This window comes from Asparagus officinalis, chromosome 10, assembly GCF_001876935.1.
Source record: "Asparagus officinalis chromosome 10, Aspof.V1, whole genome shotgun sequence".
NCBI classification, from domain to species: Eukaryota; Viridiplantae; Streptophyta; class Magnoliopsida; order Asparagales; family Asparagaceae; genus Asparagus; species Asparagus officinalis.
The window spans coordinates 43,904,209-43,924,823 of record NC_033803.1 but is presented as its reverse complement, the minus strand read 5'-3'; the positions used below and the strand labels follow the sequence as shown (position 1 = coordinate 43,924,823).

The 20,615-nt window shown below is 37.2% G+C and overlaps 1 protein-coding gene across 1 annotated transcript; it reads left to right on the top strand.

Annotated features, from left to right (window-relative positions):
- On the top strand, positions 927–3,437 carry LOC109826687 (protein FAR1-RELATED SEQUENCE 5-like). The gene is made up of 3 exons (XM_020393707.1): positions 927–989; positions 1,086–3,323; positions 3,402–3,437. The coding sequence occupies exons 1-3, from the start codon at positions 930–932 to the stop codon at positions 3,435–3,437; spliced, it is 2,334 nt and encodes a 777-aa protein (XP_020249296.1). The 5' UTR covers positions 927–929.

Below are 20,615 nucleotides of genomic sequence, written 5' to 3'. Positions count from 1 at the left end.
GTCGCCATCACCGACCTCCTCCCCCTCACCACCGCCCGAAAGCGCCGGCGCCCAAGCTCGGCCTGTGTCTCGACGTCCCCGATCAGCGTCGCCGCCGTCCCCTTGCCCTAGCCATCACCTCCCCTCCTCCTCTCCAGCGCCCGAGATCACCGCAGCTGAGCGTCGCCGCCGGGTCATCGCCGTCTACTCCTCCTCGCCATCGAGCTCAGCCCTCGTCATCAGCCACGCCTCCGACGGCATTCGAGCTCAGCCCTCAGGTTCATCGCCGCCTCCGGAGATCGATCAAGCCCTCGACGTCATCCTCGCCATCACCTCCCCCCTCCTCTCCACCTCCCGAAATCGCCGCAGCCTGCGCTTGCCGTCCCCGCTCAGTGTTGCCGCCGGCTCATCGTACTTCGCCGCTGTCGAGCTCGCCTTCACCGATGTAAGGCATCACGTCTAAATTAACGTGTTAGTTCTAACTGAAATGCGTGTTAGCTAGCTCTAAATTAACGTGTTAGTTTTAACTGAAATGCATGTTAATGCTACCGGGATGCATGTTAGCTCTAATGGAGATGATGTTAGTTCTATTACAAGGCATGTTAGTTCTAGTTCGCGTTCCTGTTAGATCTAGTGGATTTCATGATGGTTCTATCTTCCCTCATGCATATTCCTTGGATCTATCTTCTTCCTTTTAATTTCAGCTCATACATTACTTGGTTTGCAGCACTCACTCTATGGCTACGAGCCGGATAATTTAGAACTATTTTTGCCATGTATTGTTAAATTGGATATAAACTTTAAATTTGGTTTAAACTATCGTAATGAAATTGTTTAGTGAAATTGAAAGATCAACTTGATGACGTTTTTTGAGCGATTTTAAACTTCTTATATGTGATAATTTGATAGCTTGTATAGACACTCCAACAATTCTCTCACGTGAGGCAACAATGGAAGAAGATAAAGGCCAGGACCATGATCTACTATCTACAACATGGCTTCCCCCTCAGGTGATAATATCTTATTGTTTATAGTGTACTACTAACTAATGACATATACCAAAATAGTTGTCTTTTAGCATGAGTTTTGTTTCTCTATTTTTATAGGCATCCGAGCATGAGGAGAATGGTGATGAGCTTATGGGCGTTGAAAATGGTGAAGATAATTTAAACAGCGTTGATCCATATATCGGAATGGAGTTCTCTACTCATGAGGAAGCTTATAATTTCTACAATGCATACGCCAGACTTAAGGGATTTGGTGTTCGCAAGGGTCACACAGCTTGGTCGAGAAAGAAAGATGCAATCCTATCTAGAATATTTGTATGTGACAAAGAAGGCTTTAAATCTTTAAAAGATAAAAGAGAAGATGGTCGGAATGTAATTCGAAAGTTCGATACAAGATGTGGATGCAACGTAAGGATGGTTATTGGACTTGATAGAAGCACTGAAAAATGGGTGGTCCGAAAGTTAAACAGTAAGCATAATGGTCATCCATTAACCACCCCAACTCGGGTAAAGAAGCACTACTCACATCGGACACTTCATCGAGCTCAATCGACAAAAAGGTTGATAGATACTCTTGACAATCAAGGTTTACGGCCTTTTGCCATTTGTAAGGTTGTAGACGTTGCTCATGGCAATGAACAAGGCTCTTTCACTCAACAAGAATGCCAAGCACAACTTAGACTTAAACGAAGAAACAACGTCGGCCATGAGTGCGTGAACATAGTTCGTCAATTTCAAGAGAAAAAGGTATCTGATCCTCAATTTTACTTCGCACTTGATTTAGAAAATGATGGGACGATGAGAAGTGTTTTTTGGATGGATGGTAGGGCGAGGACTTCTTACTTGCAATTTGGAGATGTTGTTTGCTTTGATGTTACGTACAGAACGAACAATTTAAAATTGCCGTTTGCACCATTTACGGGCGTTAACCATCATCGACAGTCTACTCTATTTGGGTGTGCGTTACTGGCCGATGAAACGGAGGAGACGTTTATATGGTTATTTAGCCAATGGTTAAAATGTATGTCGGGTATAGCACCAGTAACAATCATCACTGATCAAGATAAAGCTATGTGTGGTGCTATTCACAAAGTTTTTCCTAAAACTCGCCATCGCTTTTGTTCTTGGCACCTTCGTAGGAATGCCTTACAAAATCTTCAATCAATGCATAATGATTATGGTGAGGATGTTGGTGTAAAGTATAACAAATGGTATTGGAGTAAATCGGAAGAAAAATTTGAAAAGCGTTGGGAAGAAATGAGGGACAAATATGGTGCAGATAAAAGGAGTTGGTTAGTAAATTTATACAATCATCGAGATCATTGGGCTCCAGTGTATCTTAAAGACACTTTTACTACAGGAATGACATCTACTCAGTGGAGTGAGGGAATTAATGCTTTTTTTGATCATTTTGTGAATGTAAATACCGAGTTACATGATTTTGTTAAGCAGTATGATAATGCTGTCAGAGCTCGCCGAGCCGCTGAACTTGAGCAAGATTTTAAGTCCACAAACTCAGTTCCTACATTGATAATTGAACATCCCATTGAAAAACAAGCTCGGGAGAATTATACGAAGAATCTGTTTACTATCTTTCAGAAAGAACTCAAGGATAGTTACTCCATGCTTCATGAAAAGTTGTCGAAGGACGGCGCAAGTGCTACTTATGCCGTTTGGAATATAGATAGCGAGGCTGAAAGCAAGAAGATAGTAAAGCATCATGTTGTTTTCGATACATCCAAAGAAAAAAGAATTAAGTGCTCTTGTGCGAGATTTGAGATGGAAGGTATATTATGCAAACATAGCTTGCACATTTTAGTAAAGAAGCAAGTATTAGAAATTCCATCAAGATATATCATGCAACGATGGACAATTAAAGCAAGACATGTTGGTTGCGGAGTTGTTAGAAATTGCATTACAAATAGTGAAGACCAACTATCTATCATTAAACATTGGGCCCTTAGGAGTAGATGTAACAAGGCACTAGAAGATACATTGACTTCAAGTACACTTCATGATAAGTTTAGTGCTTTTTTAGACTCATTTTTTGAAGAAGTTGAGAATTCCAAGATTGAGAAGGAACATAACGACAATGGAAATGAGAGCAATGCCAGCAATAAGATGCCTACTTCATCCATACCCATCTCTATAGAGGAAGCAACTCAAATCACTATTCGTGATCCAGATAAGCCTGTTGCCACGAAGGGACGACCAGCACATGCTACTAGAATTAAGTCGGGAGTGGAGATAGCACAAGAAAAGAGTATAAAAAAACAAAGATTTTGTGGGTTTTGTAAGGGAAAAGGACATTATATAACGAGTTGTCCTTTAGCTAAGGTATTATACTTAATCTTGATTTAATATTTTTTCAATGTCTTTGCATTTGTCATGATAAAGTTGCAATTTTTTTTGTAGAACAAAAATGTTGCTCGTGGAGGTCGAGAAAGTTAACGGCATCGCCAAAACAAAGTTTACGGAGGGCCAAAACAAAGCATGTGTTTCGGTTGAATGTTCACAATTTGATTTATTCACTTTTCCCTTAAGATTTATGTATGTATGGATGATAATGTGGTTGTATGGATTAATCATGTATGGATGATAATTTGAATTAATTTTTTCCCCCAGAACAATGAGGAACAAAACAGTATTAAGTGGGTACAAAACGAGCAATTAGTGGGTACTAAACTTGAATAAGTGGGTACAAAAATAAAATCATGGCATTATTAGGTACAAAGCTTGATTAAGTGGGTACAAAGCTTGATTAAGTGGGTACAATATTTGAATCCAGAGCAAAGAGGTATAAAAGGGTGCCTAAGTAGGTACAAAACGTGTATAAATGGGTACAAAACTTGAATAAGTGGGTACAAAATTTGCAGCAGAATAATGAGGTACAAAACATGGTTAAGTGGGTACAAAACTTGAATAAATGGGTACCAAACTTGATTAAGTGGGTACAAAACTTGATTAAGTGTGTACAAAAGTTTTTACAAGTAGGTACAAGGCTTGATTAATTGGGTACAAAACGTGTATAAATGGGTACAAAACTTGAATAAGTGTGTACAAAATTTGATTCCAGTATATTGAGGTACAAAACATGGTTAAGTGGGTACAAAACTTGAATAAATGGGTACCAAACTTGATTAAGTGGGTACCAAACTTGATTAAGTGGGTATAAAAGTTTTTACAAGTAGGTACAAGGCTTGATTAAGTGGGTACAATATTTAAGCAACGTAATAGAACTAACTCTGTATGTGATAGAACTAACAAGAGGACAGCTAGATATAACAAGGAGTGAGCTAGGGATATCATGACATAACAGAACAAACACTTGGGCTAGAAATAACGCCAGCACGAAGTAGAACTAACAGGAGATGGGCTTGAACTAACAGGAGGGCATCTAGAACTAACTAGGAGTGAGCTAGGGATAACATGGCCATCTCGAGTACAAACACTTGTGCTAAAAATAACGTGGGCACGAAGTAGAACTAACTCGAGATGGGCTTGAACTAACAAGAAGACGTATAGAACTAACAATGACTGAGATAGGCCTAACATGGGCCACAGAACAAACACTTGTGCTAGAAATAACGCCAACTTGAAGTAGAACTAACTCGAGACGATCACCAACGCCAAATAAGGCAGGAGTTCGAGAGGATTGGATTTGAGATCTACACGATCACACTCCGGATCTAAGCTTGGTTCTTAGATCCCGAGATTCGAGCGGTTGTTTCCTTGGTGAAACAATCCCTCCCGGCTATTATTCCCTTGGTGGAATATTACCCGTCATATCGTGTAGATCCGACCGGATCGAGATCACGCGGTGGTCCACGGCAAATAACCCCGGCGCAGGCAAAGAACCCACCAAAGCGAGCGACCGCAAAACAGGAGCTCGCGATTAGTTCGACAAATAAGGAAAATTGTAATCTTTACTTTGTTTTCTTTGATTTTTCATTGTAACCGGATCTTATAAAAAGACCGGATCTTTGTAACGCATAAAGTTGTTAACTGAGATAGCAATGATATCAACAATGAAGAAAGACATAATTTTTCCCGCGAACAGTTAATATAGGAGATTTCTATAATTAACCAACACACTAAGCCTATGTTAGTGTGTTCTAAAATATGTGTGTGTGTGTGTGTGTGTGTGTGTGTGAGTGATTAAGGCTTGTACAATAATTCTAAGTAAAGAAAATGTAAAATACATTATCTCATATGTTCTTCATCTTCTTCACTTCATAATGTCTTGAACTCAACTTGCACTTGTTCATATTTTGATATTGAAAGCTGCATATAAATGTAGTGCATTTGTATAACACACATTGTATAAATTGTTATCATAAAAATAATATCATGGAGACATGATATTCAACAAAAGTGAACACATACCCCGTCGTAGACCGGCGCTTATCCAAATCCCTGACATAATCCGAATCAACATAACCAATGCATAACTGCCCACCTGTAGTGTTCCGCTCATAAACTAAACCAACATTGAGCGTACCTCGAATGTACCTCAAAATCCATCTCACGGCGTCCCAATGACCCACTCCTGGATCGTGCATGTATCTCGATATCATGTTCACCGCTTGTGACAAATCTGGTCTTGTACATACCATCGCATACATCAAACTCCTAACCGCGCTCGCATATGGAGTCTTCAACATCAACTCTTAATCTTCAACTGACTTTGGTGAAAGGTCAGCCGAAAGGTTCAAATGGGCTCCCAATGGTACACTAACTGGCTTCGTATCCATGCTAACATAAAATCGCTGTAGAACCTTCTTCAAATAAGCCACCTTTGTCAAACAAATTCTGCCATTCTTCTTGTCTCTGTCGATCTCCATCCCTAAAATGTGTTTCGCCTCACCCAAATCCTTCATCTCAAACTCCTTTGAAAGTTGTGCTTTCAACTCATCTATAGCAGATCTGGAAATAGAGGCAACCAATATGACATCGATATAAAGTAACAAATAGATGTACGCACCTCCTTTCAACTTACGAAAATATACACAAGGATCAAACTTGTTGGCCTTCTTATTTTGATGATGATTTACAAACAATTTACTACTAATGTTGTTTGTCTAGTGTTTGTGCATTCCTATGTATTGTAGAATAATAACGTAGTTGGAGGATGGATGGATTGCGCTTCAACGATCATATCCAAAAGAGGTTGGCGGAATGTCGGTGAAGCTTATACAATTCAAGTTAAAGATCAAGTTCAAGCTTCATCCGCAAGTGTACCAAGATAGAGCTTCGTTGAAGATCAAGATTGCTTGGGTAATTTAGTTTAGGTTTTATATTATGTGTGTTAAGTACTCTAAGCTCAAATTATCTATACACACACATTATATTGGTTTTCATATATATATATAGTGATATATATATATATATATATATATATATATATACATAAGTGTTTTGGTTTCTATGCATATATATAGTTATATATATACATACATGTGTTTTGGTTTTTATGATATTACAATTTTGTGAAAATATTGTCTTATTAGTTTATAGACTTCAATATCAGTTTATACATGTTTTACTAAGTCTATAAATACATTTTACAAAGTTTTAAAAGTTGGTTTATGTCAAACATCAAAATTCAAATATCTCATATTTTCATGTTTTGGACTATTTTGTAAAATGATGATATTTTTCATTTTGAAAGTCCTTTTTGAAAACCAGTCATTGTAGCATATTTATTATCATGTCTACAATCATTCCCCAAAGTTTTACATTTTTTAGAATTTATTTGATATTTTTAAACAGTGTTTTAAATCAGCTTCCAAAAAACTGTTTTTTTCTGTCATATCTGTTTTCGGTCGACCGCACCGGTCGACCGATCATTTGGTCTTTCGTTACTGGGCGACAGAGAGTCTGTCGGTCGACCGGTCCGGTCGACCGAGAGCTCCCATCGGTCGACCGGTGCGGTGAGGTCGACCGGAATTTCTGTCGGTCGACCGAATTCTTTCCATCGGTCGACCGACGAGATTTCCGGTCGACCGACAAAAGAGCCGTTGGCTCCTAACGGCTATTTCTGAGCTGATCTGTCTGGGGCTTTTCTGTCTTTCTCTTGGGGGTTTTTGGCTGAGCTTTGAGTGGGTATAAATACCCTCCTTGATCTCAGTTTTCAACGATCAAAATCTAAGAATGTTTTAAAGAAGTTTTTAAACAAGGGTTTTAAAAAGAGTTTAAGCTTGTTTAAGGGTTTAGTTTAAAGCAGTTTTAGCTTTCACAAGTGGAGGAGAATATCTTCTTGTTTGGGCCTCAAATCTCCATCTCTCCTCTCCATCTTGATCTAGAGAAGTGTTTCTAAACTCATCTAGCAATTTATTATTTTGATTATAATTTCTATAAGCTAGATTTATATTGAGTTTAGTTTAAATCATTTTATTGATACTCTTTGTTCACACACAACCTATTGAGCTTATTGTATTTACATTCATAGTATAATTGGGTTGTGGGATTGTGTAACTTAGAGAGTGAGCTTATAATTCGTTCTCATTCATTGTAGAGAACAAACACTTTGTATTGAGCCTAATTGTGAGGATTCACTTGTAATACACTTGTACACCGAGAGAAGTGTGTGGTGAGAGACGGGGTCGAATCCAAGAGGAGTGGCGTCGGTTGACGTGCCTAGGGAGAGGTTGTAACCGAGCACTTGAGGAGGAGGACACGGGCTAGGACCAACACTTAGTGTGTGAGGTGTGATTACATAGTGATTGTATTGTGAGGTGTAAACGTTGTTCGGGTGAACGTAGAAAACCCGGTTGTGATAGTGGAGATCTCCTCGAGGTGAGGAGCGGAGACGTAGGTCAAGTGGTTAGACCGAACTCCGTGATCATATCGTTTTGTTTGTGATTGCATTGGCGTTCTTATTCTTGTTTTCATATCTTATATCGCCTTTGTGTATTGCTCATCATATTACCCTATCACTTGTGTATCTTATATCGCCAATTGTGCATTGCTCATTTATTTCATCCACTATCTAGTTCATTTTGTTTACCCTTGTGTTGTTTATATATCCTTGCATATATCTCATAGTATATCTCTTTGCTAGGATATTTACCTTTGTTCATATTGCTTATTCTTGCACATAACTCTTGTATATCTATCTTGTAAGAATATACTTGTTAATTAATTTTAATTGGCATATAATCGGATTAGATTAGCATAAGACCCTAATCACCCCCCCCCCTCTAGGGTCTAACAATTGGTATCAGAGCTTGGTGCTCCTTGATTTAAGGTCTAATCGCCTTGAGTTAAAGATCCAAGTTATCTCTTTGTGCTAATCTTGTTTTGATTACATTTGTATCTTGCTTGCATATTTTTACAAATTATGGATATGAATGATGCATCTTGTTTAGGCTATGATTCTAGTATTGCTCCTAAATTCAATGCTTTCCCTTATGCTCAATGGTGTTTTAGATTCAAAATATTTGTTCAATCTAAAAATATCGATTTATGGGAAATCATTGATTGTGCTTATATTGTGCCCACGTTGGAGAAATCCAAATGGAGCAAACTTGATAAAAAGATGTCTATTATGAACAAGCTTATGTTAGAATTTTTATTAAATGCATTTGATTCATTTATGTCTAACAAGCTTGATTCTTTTGATAGCGCTTATACATTGTGGAAATTCATAGAAGCGCATCAAGGAGACTTGGAGGCGATCCAACAAGCTTTGGAGGATCCGGCTTCAAGTTTATATGGAGCAACATGCACACGGCCACTAGGCGTTTGCGAGTTCGAATCTATTAATGATTTACCTAATGAAGAACTTGCTTGTGCTAGTGAAAAATTATTACATGCCTTTAACAAGTTGCAAAATAATTTCATTAATTTACAAAGCAAGCATGAAAATTTAAAATCCGATCATGAGTCTTTAACTTCTATGTTTGATATTATTTTTAATGAAAATATGATCCTTAAAGAAAATAATGAAAAATTAAAATCGGATAATGATTCTTTGCTTTCAAACTTTGCAAAGTTAACTCATGAAAAAGATAATGCCATGTTAGAAGTAGAGAACATAAAAAATAACATTGCCTCTTTTATAAATAACTATTTATGTTCTACTTCCAAAAATGCATATGTACCCAAAAATGAAGATTTGAATCTTATGAATAAAAGTATTTCATCTTTAGATTCAACTTTGAAAACATGCATTAATAATCATAAGAGGCTTATGGATATGTGTGCTAAGTCAAAATCATCCACTCATTATGCACACATGTATAGCAAAACTTATAAGTGTTCAATTTGCGGCCGTCAAGGTCATTTAGCTAAGTTTTGCTATGATGCACACAAACATAAGAATTTTAATGCTCCTTGTGCATCTCATGTAGCTTCTTCATCACATACACATGCACATACTCATCATGTTCATCATAAACATGCTCATGTGTTTAAACGTGATATTTGTGGTCGTTTTGGTCATTTGGCCAAATATTGTTTTGATTTGAAAAATAAGTCTCATTTGCCAAATGTTTCTAGTAGACCACATGTTTATAAATGTAATGTTTGTGATAGATTTGACCACTTAGGAAAGTTTTGTTTTGATAATGTTTCACATTTGCAAAATAATTTTAAAAGACCATCCATGTTTGCAAATGTTTCTAATGTTTCCCGTGCACAAGCTAATGGTCCACAAAAACAAATGGATCTTTTTCATTGCACAAATTGCAATCGGAAGGGTCATTTGAGTGATTATTGCTTTGACCGTGTTAGTGCACGACATGCGCCCAAGAGGGTTCATAACCCTAGGGCTTTGAGCTTAAATGATAGGGGTCATGTCCCTAAACCTTTTGGTACCAAGAGTTCTTGGGTACCAAAACAAATTTAAATTTTAAACCAAGAATTTTGGTGTTCTTACTTTTTCCTTTCTTGGTTTTGAAAATTATGTCTTAAAATCTTTTGATTATGAAAACAAATTTTTAATTGATCAAATCTTTTGTTTTCATGTTTTGATTTTGATGAGAGGTTTGGTTTATATAACCCTCCGGGTTTATTGGGTGTTTATTCCCAAATCATGTTTACCGGATGCTAGAATGATTATATGGGTTAGAACAAGCTTAAGAGCTTGATATATTGTTGCCTCTCTTGAAATTCTTTTGTTAAAAATTTTTGTTTTGATTTGTTCTTTTGAATTCATTGTATAGCACAAATAGATAATTCAAATTTCAAATATGCTTTATAATGTATTCTTTATATGGTTTGATCAAGTTTTTCAAAGAAAGTTTTCTTTGTTGATCAAACATTGCTTTTGGACTTAAAATTTGATTTATGATTTCATTTGAGTGATTTGTTTTCTTTTGAAAACTTTTTACATGATTCTCATGTATTCTTTCATAAATCTATTTTATACATAATGTTTATGTTCTTTGATATGAGACATTTGTTTTAAATGATACATTTATATGTGTTCTCATTATCTCTTGAATGTGAGTGATTATTAGCATATCTTTTATGCTTGCTCATATATGTTTGCCATGATCTTCATTTCATATATTCATGAGGCTTTTTTGATAGGAGGAGCAATCCCTATATCTTTTTATGTGTTATACTCACCCATGCTTATTGATAGGGGGAGCTTTCGCTCTCTTAATTCTTTTGTCCCCTTTTTTGATGTTGTCAAAGGGGAAGAAATATTGTGAGTATATTCCTTCTTGAGTTTATATGCATGTGAATTATAAATTATATGTTCATTTCCTTCATGCATATATTCCTTTTTGTAAATTGTTTGTCATCATCAAAAAGGGGGAGATTGTTGGCCTTCTTGTTTTGATGATGATTTACAAACAATTTACTACTAATCTTGTTTGTCTAGTGTTTGTACATTCCTATGTATTGTAGACAAATAACGTAGTTGGAGGATGGATGGATTGCGCTTCAACGATCATATCCAAAGGAGGTTGGCGAAATGTCGGTGAAGCTTATACAATTCAAGTTAATTATCAAGTTCAAGCTTCATCCGCAAGTGTACCAAGATAGAGCTTCGTTGAAGATCAAAATTGCTTGGGTAATTTAGTTTAGGTTTTATATTATGTGTGTTAAGTACTCTAAGCTCAAATTATCTATACACACACATTATATTGGTTTTCATATATATATAGTGATATATATATATATATATACATATATATATATATATATATATATATATATATATATATATATATATATATATATAATTACATACTCTATTGTGTTTTAGTCTTTATGCATAGAATAGTAATTTTTGAAAATATATATCTTATTTAGTTTATAGACTTCAATATCATTTATACATGTTCTACTAAGTCTATAAAAACATTTTACAAAAGTTTTAAAAGTTGGTTTATGTCAAACATCAAAATTCAAATATCTCATATTTCAGTTTTGGACTTTTTGTAACAATATGAATTTTCATATTTGGAATGCCTTTGAAACCATCCATTGTAGCTGTATATTATCATGCTACAATCATCCCCAAAGTTTACATTTTTTGGAATTTATTGATATTTTGTAAACAGTGTTTTTAAATCATCTCCAAAAAACCTATCTTTTTTCTGTCATATCTGTTTTCGGTCGACGCGCACCGGTCGACGATCATTGGTCTTTCGTTACTGAGGCGACAGAGAGTCTGTCGTCGACCGGTCCGTCGACCGAGAGCTCCCAATCGGTGACCGGTGCGGTCGACCGCGAAGTCTCTGTTTGTTTCGTTGTTTTCAGATCTGCTCGCGGTCGACCGGATTTTCCGTCGGTCGACCGAATTCTTTCCATCGGTCGACCGACAAGATTTCCGGTCGACCGACAAAAGAGCCGTTGGCTTCTAACGGCTATTTCTGAGCTGATCTGTCTGGGGCTTTTTTGTCTTTCTCTTGGGGGTTTTTGGCTGAGCTTTGAGTGGGTATAAATACCCTCCTTGATCTCAGTTTTCAACTATCAAAATCTAAGAATGTTTTAAAGAAGTTTTTAAACAAGGGTTTTAAAAAGAGTTTAAGCTTGTTTAAGCTTGTTTAAGGGTTTAGTTTAAAGCAGTTTTAGCTTTCACAAGTGGAGGAGATTATCTTCTTGTTTGGGCCTCAAATCTCCATCTCTCCATCTTGATCTAGAGAAGTTTTCCTAAACTCAACTCTAGCTTTTACTTATAATTATTTGTTAATTATCATTTCTATTAAAGCTAGTTTTATATTGAGTTTAGATTTGATTTTATATCTCATTGTTACACACACCCACTTGAGCTTATTGTATTTGCATACCTAGTATATTAGGGTTGTGAGAGATTGTAACATTGAGTTGTGCTTAATTGAGTTCTCATCTATTGTAGAGAACAAATTTATATTTGTTACATTATGAGTGGTGTAAGGTTTTCGGTGAGCTAGAAAACCGAGTGTGTTGTGAAGTTTTCGGTGAACTAGAAAACCGAGTGTGAGGAGTGAACGTTGTTCGGTGAGCGTTGAAAACCGACACTGTGAGGTGTAAACATTATTCGGGTGAGCGTAGAAAACCCGGTTGTGATAGTGGATTTCTCCCCGGGAGTGGGGAGCGGAGACGTAGGACGGAAGGTCCGAACTCCGTGATCATATTGCTTGTTTGAGTGTGCTTTGGCGTTCATTCATATTTATGTTCATATCTTATATCGCCATTGTCATTAGCAACCCCCCCCCCCCCCCTCTAGGGTCTAACAAAACTGGCTCCGAGTGTACGAATGGTCAATCATAAAACCATCAAATTGCCTATACCACTTTCAAGGAGACTGTTTCAAACCGTATAGCAATTTCTTCCACCTGCAAACCAATTTTTCTTTCCCTGTAGCTCAGAATCTCAATGGCTGAGTCATATATATTTCTTTATCAAGATCACCATGAAAAAATACCGTCTTCACATCTAACTGATCTAACTCTAATCCATACTGTGTCACCAAAGCTAGCAAAATCCGAATCGAAGAATGCTTTACCACCAGAGAGAAAACCTCATTATAATCTATTCCTTCCTCCTGTGCATAGCCCTTCATAACCAACCTAGCCTTGTACCTCAATGGAGTGCCTTCAATGCCCTCCTTCTTTGTGTATACTCACTTGCAACCAATTACCTTTCACCCCTTTGGAAGCTCAACAAGCTCCCATGTATCGTTCTTATGAAGAGACTCCATCTCCTCCTGTATAGCTACCTGTCACGAATCAGCCTCCGAACTCTGCTCGGCCTCTCTGAATGTCGTAGGCACTATCTCATTGATACTCTCCACCGGAAGTGCATACACAATTGTGTCGGCATACCGTGCTGGCATTCGTATGTCTCTCCTCTATCTTCGAACCGCAATAGAATCCTGAACCTGAACCGTCGGTCCCTGATCCTGCACATCAGTATCCGTATCCTCTGTGTCACCATTGTGCTCGCCTGGCATCACCTCAGTCGGCACTCTAATAGATACTGTACCATCTGGACAATGTAGAGCTGCATCGATCTTCACCACTTGCGATATTTCCTCCGTCGGGTCGATCTCCACCTGATGAGAGCTGGGAAGCTTCAAGATAGAAACCTCATCGAACGTGACGTCCCTACTCAGCACAATCTTCCTATCAACCGGATCTCATAGCTTGTATCCCTTGACACCACGCTTGAATCCTACAAATATAGCCTTCCTAGCTTGATGTTCCAATTTATTTGTTCTCACATGATAAAATGCAGGGCACCCGAATACCTTGAGCTAGTCATAATCTTGTGCTGGCTCTCCTGACCACATCTCCATAGGGGTCTTCCCCTCAATCGCAGATGAAGGCAGCCTATTAATAAGGTGGCTCGCATATGTAAGTGCCTTAGCCCAAAAGATCTTCTCCAAACCACTCTGCGATAATAAACATCGGACCTTATCCAGCAAAGACCGATTTAACCTCTCTGCCACCCCATTCTGCTGCGGTGTATGACTGACTGTGAAGTGTCTCTCTATGCCCTCGTCTTGACATAGCTGCAAAAAGGGGTCTGAAGTATATTCACCACCGTTGTCGGATCGCAACGTCTTGATCTTTCTCCCAGTCTGTAGTTCCAATCTCTTCTTCCACTCCATAAACAAATCTAGGACTTCACTCTTCTTCGTCATGGTGTACACCTAACATCGTCTAGAATAGTCATCAATGAACGTGACGAACCAATATCGACCACCAAGTGATGCAGTCTTGGTGGGACCCCAAACGTCTGTGTGCACATAGTCCAGAATGCTCCTCGTCCAATGAATGGTTATCCCAAAATTCACCTTCATCTTTTTTTGTCAAGAACACAGTGCTCACAGAACTCCACTTTACCACTCTTGGCTCCCTTCAATAGCCCCTGCTTCCACAGCGTCTGCAATGACTTCTCGCATGTGTTCCCTAACTTGTAATGCCAAATCCTGCTCATGTCCACCTTTGAAATAGCTGAAGCAACCTGGCCAATCTCGGTGCTTCCCTTCAGATAATATAGGTTTCGACTGCGGACTCCCTTCATCACCACCAAAGATCTCTTAGTAACCTTTGCTGCAGCGTCATCAAAGGTCACCTTGAATCCCTTCGCCTCCAAAGCTCCAACTGAGATAAGATTCTTCTTCAGCTGAGGAACGAATCTCACCTCCTTTAATTCACAGACTACTCCATTGTGCATCCGAATCCGCACGGTACCTATCCCACAAATACCACAGGATTGATCATTTCCCATGATAATAACACCCCTATCGAGTCTCTCGAACGATGCAAACCAATCTTGCCTAGGGCTCACATGATAAGTAGCGCCGGAATCAAGCATCCAATCTAATGCGTCCACATGGTTCACCTCCGGAGTAATCAGTAGAGAAAAGCACGAATCATCAGAATCATCGCCTTTCACAATATTCACCTCATTAGCCTTCGTGCCCTTTTTCTTGTTATTCTCCTTCTCTTTGATCTTTGGACAATCTCTTTTCCAATGTCCCTGCTCCTTACAAAATGCACATTGGTTCTTTCCTAGTTGGTGATGACCTATTAACTTTGATCTTTCTCTATTACCATCTTTCGGATATGGGCTTCTACCTCTCGTCGATAAGGCCTCGCCTGAAGTACTAGCACGGGAAGTCTCCTTATCCTTCCTCCTCAAATTATAGTTCGTCAAAGTATTAGTAACTTCACTGTAGCTGATAGAAGATCTCTCATTCAACAAAGTGAGCACGAAGGTATCATACTCCTCATCCGGTAAGGAGCCCAATAAGATAATAGCCTTGTACTCATCCGATGTCTTCTCATCAACATTCGCCAAGTCCGACAACAACTTCGTATAGTTGTTCACATGAGCCGCAAGCGAGGTGTATCTGGACATCTGAAATCTGAATAACCTACGTAGCAAATGCAACCTGTTCTCAACACTCTTCGTAAGGTACTTATTGTTAAGAATTTCCCACATCTTCATTACAAACGTCACCCCAATCACATCATACTTCAGCTCCTATTCCAAACAAGATCTGATCACCCCACAAGCGTTCCTATTCATCTTATCCCATATCACTTCTTCATATTTTGGTGGTCTCTCATAGACCATGATGGTCTCCTCCAAGTTCTGAGCATTGAGCGCATCCTGCACGTCGCTCATCCACAAACCAAAGTTGATTTTACCGTCATACTTCACCACACTAATTTTGGTGTTCTGAAAACCAACTTGAACTGTACTCGCCATCGACTTGCTGCTTTCACCTTCTTTTCCCATTACAAACTAACTCCAAGTTGTAGAGAAAGAATCAAACTTTGATAGAAATTAAGAATTACCCAACTGAACCCTAGATCAGATTCCAAATAGATCTCCTGTCCACACGAGGAAAGCGAAATCTCCAACGGCAACTCCTAATGCTATCTTCACTGAAGCATAGAACTCCAAGAATCAAGCTTCACACAAAAAATCTTCCTCCACCTAATTACAAAACCCTAGATCTGAATCTGGGCTCTGATACCAATTGTTGCGCGCAACGGAAATTTCGACAGCACGTCGGCATCATAATAAGAGAGTCAGGTCGTAATAGGAATTCATGTTTCACAAAGAAAATAAGAACCAAAAGTAAAATATCTTAACAAAGTGGGATATCAGCTCTTCCTCTCATCAGTTCTAGGACTGACTTGTCGAGGGAACCTAAGTAAGCTATTACAAATCACACAACCAGCGAGACAATCAATTTTATGTGGTTCGGCAATTTACCTACGTCCACGGGGAGAGGATGGGGAGATTCTACTAAATCAAGGAGAGTACAAAGTGTTACAGTCTCACAAAACTCACAAACTAACCCTCAACCAAAGCTCTCAACATGCTTACAATATCTGCCTCTCATAATGCTCAAAAGTCTCTCTAATCTCTGATTACAACTCTCCTCTATCTTGATGATTGATTCTAATCTCCATATATATAGAAAAACTAAAACCAAAACAGACTAGGAATCCTAAAACAAAAAACAAAACAAATTAGGAATCCTAATAACCTCATGTTATCAAAATAAATTAGGAATCCTAATAACCTCATGTTACCAAAATAGATTAGGAATCCTAATAACCTCATGTTACCAAAATAAATTAGGAATACTGCTATCCAACATCAACAACCTCAAGTTACATATGATTCCATGACACAAAATAAAGAAAGCATTTGTCTTCCAATTTAGCAAATATTAAGAACTCCTCTCTTTCCTCTCCCTCTTCTTTTTTCCTTCCCCTCTCCTTTCTCTCTCTCGTCACTATGCCCTTTAGCATGGGCTTCAATGATCTCATTGTCCAATTATGTGTGAAGTTGTGAAGGCTTGACATTCTCTTCTACTCAAAGCCACTATGAAGGTCTGGCTTTATCATGTGCATGACTTGAGCATGCCCCAGTACATCCTCACAACAGTCGACACTCATACACTAGAACTCATTCTGAATGTCCATCATGAGTAACATGACATAAGAGCGGAATGAGTCTTCCCTATGATGCATATAAATGCATTATGTGCTCTTTTCTTAATAATCACATTCAATGTCTTCTATGCAGTAGAAGTTGCCTCATCGAGTTTTTCTATCTATAAGATAATAATTGTAAGAAATAATTAGCAATATAATTATTAAAAATTTAATAATCACAAAACAAGTCTAGATTTTATCACAAATTTACCAAAGCTCTCTCAATTTGACTCCTCAGCATGTATGCGGATGATGCTTTGCCCTCCTGATATGATCAATGATGATCCCCTATGATAAGTGATGATCCTCTAGTACCAGCGTATATACACATCTAGGCCTAGAGCATCACCTATCTCCATTACTGTAGCATTCTCCCTCAAATCCCAATCTCCAATGTATGATAAATGAATTATCTCTCAAATTTGATGATGTCTTCTCTTTTGCAAATTTCGCTCTATTCTTTCTATAGGATCTGAAATATATTGCTTTAGTCTAAGTTATCAAAGTACACGATCGGACAAGTGCATCTCGACAATCTCAAAGCATATGATCGGGATCCTGACAAGCCATATACTTTCACTATCTCTATAAATATTTAGTAGTGAAGCTAGAACCCCTTCATTGGGGATGCATTTGATCTATTGAAAAAACATTACAAAAAAGTACATATCAGTAACGTACTTTATATGCTCAATATATTGCTTGAGTAGTGTTAGATCTTTTGATTTTGTACATGTTCATTCTCCATTTGATCCAGCTCATTCCTGATATTTAAAAGCTTATTATACATTAAAGTAAATCAAAGTAATACGTGTAATCATAAACTCATATGCATGCATCCTAATAGAATTTGACCATCAAGAACTTGAGCATCCTTCAAATCTAATTTTCCCATATGCAAGCATTCCAGTGACCATATTTGCAATAGTGTGTAGCTTTTGAACTCCTTATTTGCATAAATGCCATCTTTTTCAGCTGCTTATATAGATAGGCTAGCGTTGCACTCCCCCACGATAATTTCTCCATAGCCCTCTAAATTCTCAAGAAGTGGTAACCATCTAACATGCACCAAATCATTGCTTGAATTTGAAAATAGGATAGTGTCAATTACATGTGTTATGTATGCTCAAGCATATGTCTTGATAGTCCAATATATGGCTTCTTGCGTTATATTCATGTAGTTTTGATGTAGCCACTTGAGCTTAATCTTACCACCCTTTAGAGTGAGTTTGTCCCAATAAAAGTTCACACCCTCTACTCCAATAAAAAGTCATTAGTACCCATAATAGCATTCCCGTCAAGGCTGAGGTCAAGTATAACTCTAAATCTTGTAGAGTAATACTTGCCTCTCCCTACCGCAAATGAAATGTGTTCATCTTTAGCCTCTAATCACTCAATCAAATCTATTAAGAGGGGTCAATCGAGCCTTATCCATTGCACCTCTAAACATTCAAGAAAGGCTACTTGCTGAGCAAAGTCCTAAACACGTGGATCCTTCAAATCCTAACCTAAATGTGCGCGGGTATGATCAACTACAGTAATATCTGGTGAGTTGCATATATTACAAAAAATATAAAATGATTGAAAATATTAAATATTGAAAATATAAAGTAAATGAAGATATAAAATATAAAATATAAAATATAAAAATACTATATATTAGATACAATAACCATGTAAAATATAAAATGATTGGAAATATAAAATATGAAAATATAAAAAATGTAAAATATTTTAAAATATAATAGTTCTACCTCCCCTGATTCTTAACTTCTAGGAATGGTTTCAATCTTGGTCATATAGGACCACATTATTGATTCGTTCGACCTGCATGATGTATACGTCTATTCACATTGAATAAAATGTTAGTAAAATATGATAGTATATATTGAATTAGAAATTGCATAAAGTATATTAAAAAAAAATTTGCATATGCATTTATGTCTACATTTATGTGAGAGTATGATATGAGAGATGCAGTGACTTATGAAAACGTAGACTATATCAAATAGAAAACATAGAGTGTATACAAATTTACGCATTAATTGCTATCTATTCAGATTGTTTGGATAACGAGATCTATAATGACACAGATTTTTGTAGTATCCACACCTATGTCATCAGTATTCTTTGAACGTTCTCCAAGCATTCTATTCCTTGTTATATGATATTTTAATCAACCTCATATCTTGCACTCTATCAATTATCTGACCTGGAGTTAGATCAGGCTTCTCCATTTCTTAATTTTGGCATAATCAACCGACAGATATGAAAGGCATGTAGATGCATCACTATGATCCGACTCTAAGGTTAGATTGCTACATGTGTGAACTCCTCAATACTCAATGATATTAAAATTAATATAATTTTTTGGCGAATGAATATAACTTTCAAGCACATCTAAAATCAGCTACATTTCCAGTTTGTTGACTTGTCCTTTATATTTTCATAAAACAAATTGCATCAATGCTTGTTTGATTGCTTTTGAGCTGCTTGAATTTGACATTGGGCTTGATAGAATAATCACAAATAGCAACAACCAAATTTTCCACAGTCTCGAATAAATCTCCAACTTTAAAAGTGAAGTCCTCATCTCTACTGTCATTTAAACTTCCACCGAAATCAACATTTTCTGCCATGGAGGCATGAATCCACTCTTCATCTTCAAACTCATCAAGAGGTGGATTTTCATACTCAACATATTCATTGTTAACATAAGTCTTCTGAGGCCATCCTGTGTTCTCTTTAATACATTCAATCACAAATTGCACGTTATCAATTGGTACACCATTTCATTCTTCATATTGGGAGTCATCACTTCTTTCATCCTCTTCAATTGAAGCCAGGTTAACAGCCTCATATCCTATTAGAGGGCTTCATTGTTCATGGCACTTGAAGTTCCTCTAAATGAAGGTCCACTTAAGTGTTCAAATGGAGTCTATTCCATCTCACTAGGAGATAAAAGAAAATTATTAGAATGAATTCAAGTCGAACATGTTTGAGAGCTCTCCAAGAGGTTTTAACAATTAGCCCAAACTAAATAAATTTTTTTTCAATGAATAATTCTACTGATGTTTGTGTCTTGCTCAAATAAAACACGGTACTCAAGTGATAATCATTTGAGATTATAACCGCAGACATTCTATCAAACTTTATGGGCTAGTTGCATATTACCTTGAATCAGTACTCCTGTAGATCAATTTCAGTAATTTGGTGTAATTATTTAATCAACCCATCAAAATTATATGATTTAGAGATTATTAACTGTGTTTTTACCCCTCCAACATATTTAGACATGTTATTCATTCCATAATTAATTTTCCCACCATAACAAATGACATTGTTCAACCTCTGGGAAAAAAAGACTATATCATTTTCAAACAATCCCATAATTCACAAACACAATGAATAAAATTTTAAAAATATATAAGCATCCTAAGTCCTAGAAATCAAATATAAATAACCCTATAGCTTTGATTGATTTTAAGCAAAACCTTAGAAATAAATGAAAACCCTAAACCCTAATATGAGCATTCTAAGCCCTAAAAATCTAATTTCAATTATACCCTACCACACACAAATATGTCATGTTCACCGTAAAGATATTTAATTGATACCCAATTTCAACCTAGAAATTTAATTTTGAAGAAAACCCTAGAAAGATATGAAAAACCTACATCTAAATGTAGAAGAAGAGACAGAGAGGGGGGGGGGGGGGGGG